This window comes from Sphaeroforma arctica, assembly GCF_001186125.1.
Source record: "Sphaeroforma arctica JP610 unplaced genomic scaffold supercont1.403, whole genome shotgun sequence".
NCBI lineage: Eukaryota > Ichthyosporea > Ichthyophonida > Sphaeroforma > Sphaeroforma arctica.
In genome coordinates this window covers 59,986-68,398 of record NW_014040155.1, presented here as the reverse complement: position 1 = coordinate 68,398, position 8,413 = coordinate 59,986, and the positions used below count along the sequence as shown (strand labels likewise).

Here is an 8,413-nt window from a genome sequence, read left to right as displayed (position 1 = left end):
AGCATGCATATTTTTATTCAATATGTACTTTTCTTTCCCCTTTATAACGCTATCTATGTTTACAGTTTTACTAGGCATATTTAGCGGGCAATGCCGGGCATAGCCTTCTTACATACCGCCTTTATTGTATTTATTTGTTTTAAATATTGGACGGTGGACGGGGCCCAAGAATTAATGCTATTTATTTTATTTTTAAAACTTGTTTGTTGTTGTTTTTTACAAACCAAATTTATATGCATTTTAATTTCATAAAGTCATAAAACCAAGAGACGTGAAACAAATCTTTTTATATATATATAAAAAGGTCTCTTGCATATTGACAATACATACTGATACAGTGTGTACTATTTTTGTTGATGTTTTTTTTTAAACTGAAACAAATATACCGAAATCGGAAATATATAGGGTTTTCGTGGATTTACGTGGAAGTAGGAATAAATCCGTAAATAGCAACTTATTTACCATTTTGAAAGAGGCTATGGAGCTCTTAGAGACCGAGAGATATTTGAGGCAGATCTAGTAGTGAATCGATCTTCTCATTTAAGAATAAACAACCAGCGAGAACAAGACCCCAGTTAGTTGACTCGCAACATGACGGAAGTGACATTCTCAATACAATATAATACCCAGCCCGGCGAGTCTATCGTCGTGACTGGGTCTATCCCCGAATTAGGCGAGTGGGAAGTGAACAAAGCGTTACGCCTGGACTATCGTGACGGTGGACACTGGTTAGGTGCAGCAACGATCTCTGGCGATTTTGAGTACAAGTACGCAATCGCATACGATTTCGGTACGGCTCTCACGTGCGAGTTTGGGGACAACCGCAAATGTGCATTAGCAGATGGATTAGCTAGAGCTGTGCTCCAAGAGAGGTATGAGTTTGATTGAGTTTGTTTGCACGAGACCACTGCGCTTTTTTCGCCAATGTAAATTCTCGTTGCTAATAAATGTTACCTCTAGTAGAAGTTTGGGTTGTTTTTTTATATATGATTATTTGTGTGCGCTCGGCAATCATTCACTTGGAATCAAAGGCAAGTGTGTCGAGGCCATCTAGATCTCGCCGCTGCATATATTAACATTTCCCTAGCATTGCCCCGCTCATTTCTTTACTGCCAGAGTTTTGATATTGTACCCACATATCTCTTATCAAGATGGTATCGTACTCTAGTTCACAGTCGAGGCCATCTAGCTCTCGCCTTTGCATTTATTTCCATTTTTCTAGCATTGCCCTGCTCGTTTCTTTACTGCCAGAGTTTCGATATTGTACCCACTTATCTCTTATCAAGGTGGTATCGTACTCTAACTCATGCCTACCTTTTTTTTACCACGTATATTGCAGCTGGCGCCCCCATGAGGTCGACACAAATGTACTGTACAGTTCATTCTTTGTGGATGGAGCATTGCGTCCTGCCGAAGGTACGTCAGTATTTCGGTGAATACAGTCGATACTAATTGCTTTGTCAGTTTGCGCTGATATTTTATGCTTTGAACAAGCTATCCGCTAGTAAGATTGATTGCGCGCGTCATTTGAATTGGTCGCGACTTTTTCTAGCATTCAATAGATCTATGTTAAAAGTATTGATGTGGATTGTTAGCATAATTCCGAGTTTTGCTAAAATAACCTTGCATCTTCAATTCGCCGTAGACCGTATTGCTCCGGCAACAGGTAAATATGAATCTGGACCCGTCGTTCGCATTGTGATGCGTTGCCCTCAGGTATGTTCGAATCTTCTTATTATTGTCCGATGAACTTTTGACTACTATAAATGCTTTATTGGCATGCTGCCTGATTGATGCTGCTTAACCATATTTGAAAACAGTTACAATAACATGCTTATGTGACATTACTATTTTTGAATAATATTTGATATATATAATGAACATGAAATTACCCTTTTGTCGCAATAGGTCGAGACCGGCGATTCAGTAGCCGTCACTGGTTCGTGCGCGGCCCTTGGAGATTGGGACGAGGCTAAAGCGCTGGTGCTCTCAAACGTAGACCATCCCGTCTGGACTGGCGAATTCAATACGGATGCGGGGCAAGAGGTAAACTACATACAGACTTTGTATTTTTCTTTTGGAATGTTTTCGATGGTGCTATACATAACTTTCTCATAGGAGGCAAGCTGTTACATACCAGTCAGTTATCCATCGGTGATGGTTGTTATTCTTGTAGTTCTAGCTCCTTTCAGTAGTTAAATGTTTTTGATATGCATGGTGTATCCTTTTGCTTTCCAGGATTCAAGGCGTATGGTTTTTATATAGTGGCTTTCTGCTAAATTATGATTGTTATTATTTAGTACTCATGTGATGTTGGTGAACTTTCTATGAACAGAGCAATATAGTTATATGTATGTGCGTGTTGTATGGTGTATGCCAATTGTCCAATCAGTCGACTTATGCTTCACTTTACTAGTCTTTACTTACAGATGACCTCTATTCGTTGGTGTTTGTGGTCCTATGGTGTCTGGTTATTTAAGATGTGACTCGATTGTGCTCTGGGGGTATCCGCAATGCATAATCTATAGGTATTGATACTTGGATGCGCATCATAGTGCGGCCTGTTTTGGCATGAAACTGTGCGAGTTTCGCAGTGTTTTCTACATGCGATCGAGAATAAACCGTGTGGTATTCTATTTCGCCAATGCCACATCCAACTTATCAACCACAGATCTCGTACAAGTTCATCATCAAGGGAAAAGACGGCAAGGTGCGATGCTGGGAGGAGGGAGACAACCGGTCTCTGTTGGTGTCTAAATCATTCGGCAAAGGTGATCTATGGGTCAAATCCGACGAGTTCTTCCGTTTCAAGGCCAACTGGCGTGGCTGTGGCGTAGCCATGCCCGTGTTTGCACTGCGAACAAAAGAGAGCGCCGGAGTCGGTGAATTCAACGATATTAAGAAGCTCGTGGATTGGTCGGATAAGGTGGGCTGTGCGCTTATTCAGATCTTACCGATCAACGACACTGTCGCCAAGCAGAAGTGGACTGATTCTTACCCTTACGCAGCCATATCTGTGTATGCCCTGCATCCCATGTATCTTAACATGAAGAAGATGGGCACCCTGCGTAGGTGTGTGCGTGCACGAGAACTTTTGTTCTATTCTCGAATTCGAACATTTAAGTCGCTTTTTATGGATGTAATGTATCCATTTTTTTGGTAAATGTGCTAAAATTAGCTTCCTACCCATTTGCCCTCCATAGTGAAACAACACAGAAGGCCATCAATGAGAAAGCGAAGGAGCTGAACGCACTGCCTGAGGTTGACTATGAGGCTGTAATGAAGCTGAAGTCTCGTTTCTATAAGCTGCTCTTCGATGAAGTCAAGGAGGAGTTCTTCAAAGATCCCGCCTACCAAGCATGGTTTGAAAAAAACAAAGAGTGGCTTCTACCGTATGCCATGTTCTCATATTTCCGTGATATATACCAGGTGAGTAATAAATACTTTTCTGCAGGTTTTGTGTTGCATCCGCTAGTACATTCGCGAAGATAATTGAGGTATCTGCGCTCGTATTGGGGGCGGGCTTCTTCTGGGCTTTATTTTGCTATGTACTATACATTTTGGTCGTACATTACGTATGCAAAATGCCCACTTTAAGACTAAGTATTACCTTGGACTAGTACTCTCGGGCGATGCCCATGTCGAAAGGTACTTTTCAGAAATTATTAAGCTGGTATATAATTCTCGCGTCACGCATTCTGTTTGTCTATCGTCATAGACCCCCGACTTCACCAAATGGGGAGATTTCTCATCGCAGACTTTCGAGCAGCTAGAGGTGCTTGCAGACCCCAAAAAGGATGACTACACGGATATCTCCGTACATTACTTCATCCAATACCACTTGCACTTGCAGGTGAGCAAATTTGTCAGTATCTATGGCTACTACTATCCTTTCGCGCAAACTTTGGTGTATCTGATTCGCGTTGAGTTTCATGCCAAGAATGTACTGGTGTGAATTTTCGTTGTGTTCATGACCTTTGTGCTGATTCTGACATTATTTTATCTTGTTCCAGTTGCAAGAGGCTGCTGGCTATGCTCGCTCTAAGAATATTTGTCTGAAGGGAGATATCCCTATCGGCATTTTCAGACACAGTGTAGATGCATGGATGTATCCTAATCTATTCAACATGGAGATGCAGGCCGGTGCTCCACCAGGTATATCTAGTCAGTTCAATTACTAACCTTTATATTCTTGAGGTGCTCGTATTGTGCGGGTGCTAGTGCTGTTTCATGTGAGGAATGGTCGAACGTACCCCGTATACCTGCCCTGTATGGGTAACTGGCCCTAGATTTGTATTCTGGCTCGCACGTTTTATAGTGCTCCATATTGAATGATTATTATGAGGTGTCAATAGCTATTTACAGCTGTCACGGCCTTTTTGCATTTGCCTTATATTCTCGTATCTATCGCCCGCTGCATTAAGATGATTTCGCCGTCGATGGGCAGAATTGGGGTTTCCCTACCTACAAATGGGAGGAGATGGAGAAAGACGGTTTCCAGTGGTGGGTGAAGCGTCTGACGCAGATGGCTGAGTACTTCGATGCTTACCGTATTGATCATGTACTTGGTTTCTTCCGTATCTGGCAGGTGTGAATATCGTTCTTTTCCTGGTTTATTTGATGTGAAGGTGTATTTCGTATATTTCACCTCTGTACATGCGCTGAAATTGCTTAAGTATTCGATGTTCCGATTGCTCAATATCTTGTCGTCTTTTCTTTGTCGTGTGTGGATTCATATATATTTCAGATCCCCATGAACGCTGTGACGGGTCTTATGGGCTACTTCAACCCCGCTATTCCGATCCACATCGACGAGATTCGCAGCCGAGGTATACATTTCGACTACGACAGGTATTGCAAGCCATATATTCGCGAGCACTTCCTGGGCGACAAGTTTGGTGAGTATACCGATTATGTGAAGTCCGAATTCCTTGAGCCCCAAGATCATGGGGTGTGGGTACTGAAGGAACATGTGGACACACAACGAAAGGCAGCCAATCTTTTGGCTCCTACCGAGACTATGTCTATGGCTGATCGTGCCAGAAATGAGAAGATTAAGAGAGGTTTGTGGGCCCTGCACGCCGAGATTCTATTGATTGAGGTACCAGGCAGTAATAAGACTGAGTTCCACCCGCGTGTGCGTATGAATACAGGCTGCAAGAGCTTTGAAGAACTGGATGGACACAGCAAATCACAGCTGTACGAATTGTATTTAGACTACTTCTTCTCGCGGCAGGAAGAATTCTGGGCGGAGAAAGCTCGTGTTAAGTTGCCCGCCATCAAGAATGCTACCAATATGTTGATCTGTGCAGAGGATTTGGGCATGGTACCGGCGTGTGTGCCCGGTGTCATGAAAAAACTTGATATGGTCCGCTTGGCCATACAAAGAATGCCTCCAGGTATGCATAACCCTTACCTTCACATCCGTGGACTGTTCTTTACATTTATGTGTATAGACGTCATTTTTATTGACGAGCTATTGCGTTCTACAATACCTTGTTGACGAGAGAACACGGTAGTTCGTTTCTTGTCTGGCACTGTTGTGTACACTCATCACTGCAAAGCATATCTGCAACATGCATATACAATGAGTGGTCCATCTCTTATCACTGTTCCACCGCACTTGAGTACCGATATTCTTGTCTTGTATAGTTTCTTTTTAACTCGTATCAACCACCTGGTCACACACACAGACACAACACAGAGCTTCTGGCATCCCCAGGATACGCCCTACCTGTGCGTAGCTTCTCCATCTGGCCATGACATGTCCTCCATTCGCGGCTGGTGGGAGGAAGACCGCGCTGTGACTCAGAAATTCTGGGAAGAGATTCTAGGTCACCACGGATCAGCCCCTAGCATGTGCGAACCGTTTGTGGTGTACGAAGTTGTTAATCAACACTTGTGGGCTCCCTGTATCCTGGCAATCTTCCCTATTCAGGATATCGTAGGAATGAACGGCAATCTTAGAAGAAACCCGCCTCAGGTACGTAGTTCACACTTCGAGAGCGTCGATTGTTTTGTTTGGTAGCTTTCAAAAAAAAATGCCCAGGTTTATTCTAAATGCAGGCCTTCTTCAAAGCGGCGTTCCTCAAAACCCTCAAGGGTTTGTTTTCTGTAAATGCCGATTCTGAGCCCCCGGTTTGGTTTTGAACCGTTTTTTCGAATACTAATTGATTTTATTCTAATTTTTCAGGTTGAGCAAATCAATGTACCGGCGAACCCCGAACACTATTGGCGTTATCGATTCCATATGAACATGGAAGATCTTATTGAGGAAACTAGCTTCAACAACAGCTTCAAGAAAATGATTATGGATGCCGGCCGACGATCCGCATATGGCACACACACTCAATAACCGGGGTCTTTAACCCGATTTTCAAACACGAATAACTTTTGATCCAACCATACAAATTCAAAAAGCAAAACGCCAAAGTCCTCGGCTGATGGTGAGCTGTCCAAAAATGCAATAAAAAAAAGGAATGGCATATTTGGACCCCTTGGGGTCTGGTCCGAGGTTCTGGCCCATCTGGGTATGGTATACAAAGCCGGTTTTTACTAATTCGACACACACAGCTTCTCCGGAACAAAATTTGTATAACAATCACAAACAAAACCATTTGCATATGTACATATCGTACGTGTGTGTTTGCACACACAAATAATAGATACCAAAACTTAGTCACAATTTGTTTAGAATGGTTCAGACTAGAAAGCGCAAATATGTACAGACTACCTCCAAGTTGGGTGGCAGCAAGAATAGACGCGGCGAATGAGATAGACTCATAACGAACAAAACTCGAGGATTTGTAACAAGAGCGCATGTATCGGATGGCAGTAGCTATGCGAGTGATACAGAGAGCGATGCAACACCGTGTAAAAAGAAGCAAAGTGGACGGTCACAAAGACAGTACGCTCGTGAGAAAACTGGGCGATTTGGTGGCAATGTTAAACAAGCTAACAAGGGCAGAGCATCGATGGAGAGTTTGAATCGAAAACGTCCGAAAATACTAGGTGTGTATTCCCAAGTGTTCTGACCGTACGAAACGTAAAAAGCAGTTGATTTTGAAGCGTGCAGCAGTTGGTACAGCCGGTTTGAGTTCATTCGGCTTTGGACAGAAGTGCATTGTTTGTGAATAAACAAAATGTGACTGTTCTGAGTTGGATCGAGAATCAGAGCGAAGGCGTCGTTTCATTAACGAATATATGTGCATATGCGATAGTGCAAGCTATCGTGATTGTACTTGTATGTGTGCTTGTTGGTTAACCGAGGACCAGATATGCACATGTGTAAACGAGGGAGTGTTTGAAATAAATGCTTACCCTGCGTCTGTGTCAAGCAATGCGTCGTGCGTTTCTGATACAGATGGAGAGTTACAACATCCAGACGAAGATTTGTTTGTCGATAGTGAGGAAACAACTTCGAACAGTAGTCTCAACAATCCTCTAGATAACATAATAGATGACCAGGATTTTGATGAGTTTGACGCAGCACTAGAGGCGTTATTGGAGGAAGAGTTGGATCGAAACACGAAGAACCACTCAAAAGTGTGGTCTTTATCTAGTGACCAAGTAACTCTTAGGATTAATATACTCAACCGTGAACTCAGAAAACATTCACTTGCTATCACACAGAGAGATAGAAGTATGGCTATGAAAATGTATCTGATAAGCTGTAGTCGTGCTAACTGTAGTTTCAAAAGAGGCGATGATCTGGATGAGAGGAGTGCTCCACAGAAGTGGCACACTTACATACTGATAAATTAACGGGTAGCATATAAACTGTAAATAGGGTGCGAAACTCGTGAATATTCAAGCGTGCTAAACATGCCCGAGCTGATCGATCGAAGAACGCTGAGTTTGTTTAGTAGTTGCATAGAACTTAAGCGCTGATTGAATCTTCGCAAGCCAAAATTTCATTCAGTTGATTTCAAGTTATCGTTATTCACTGATCTCGGCTGAATATATAGAAACTCATGCTGTATGGGTGGCACTACGGTCCTACATCAATTTCAATTCCCGAACGCCTAATTGATCTAATGGTTTACCTTATATTCCGCTTACTGTTTGTGATTTTTCGTTTGGTAATCCTACCGATGTCGAGAAGATCCTAGGTAGATCGACATACAGCAATCATATATATATATATACTTATATATATATATATATATATATACTTATATTATATTATTATATATATATTATTATATACATATATATTTATATATATATATATATATGTATGTGTGTGTGTGTGTGTGTATATATATATACGTATATATATATTAGCGACGTCCTGCTATACAGACTACTCAATGCTTGGTACCGTGTAGCATACCTTTATTCTATTTTCAATTGTACTCTCAAGTCAAATAACCACATATTTTCCTGGTTATGTTTGATTTTATTAAATACT

The 8,413-nt window shown here is 42.0% G+C and overlaps 1 protein-coding gene across 1 annotated transcript; it reads left to right on the top strand.

The window, feature by feature from the left end:
- The first annotated feature begins 308 nt into the window (after positions 1-308).
- SARC_05934 (hypothetical protein) lies at positions 309-7,791 on the top strand. Its single transcript, XM_014300192.1, has 12 exons — positions 309-872; positions 1,340-1,416; positions 1,646-1,716; positions 1,909-2,046; positions 2,672-3,072; positions 3,204-3,429; positions 3,719-3,853; positions 4,014-4,155; positions 4,425-4,588; positions 4,748-5,399; positions 5,694-5,983; positions 6,194-7,791. Exons 1-12 carry the CDS (start codon positions 592-594, stop codon positions 6,353-6,355), a joined length of 2,739 nt encoding a protein of 912 aa, XP_014155667.1. The 5' UTR covers positions 309-591; the 3' UTR covers positions 6,356-7,791.
- The last annotated feature ends 622 nt before the right edge of the window (positions 7,792-8,413 follow it).

What these genes read in the sequence shown, in the direction of transcription:
- SARC_05934 (XM_014300192.1), top strand. Translation starts at nt 592, where the DNA reads ATGACGGAAGTGACATTCTCAATACAATATAATACCCAGCCCGGCGAG. An exon ending in AGAGCTGTGCTCCAAGAGAG is followed by an intron (nt 873 to 1,339) that starts GTATGAGTTTGA and finishes CGTATATTGCAG; the next exon opens with CTGGCGCCCCCATGAGGTCG. An exon ending in GCAGGCCGGTGCTCCACCAG is followed by an intron (nt 4,156 to 4,424) that starts GTATATCTAGTC and finishes CGCTGCATTAAG; the next exon opens with ATGATTTCGCCGTCGATGGG.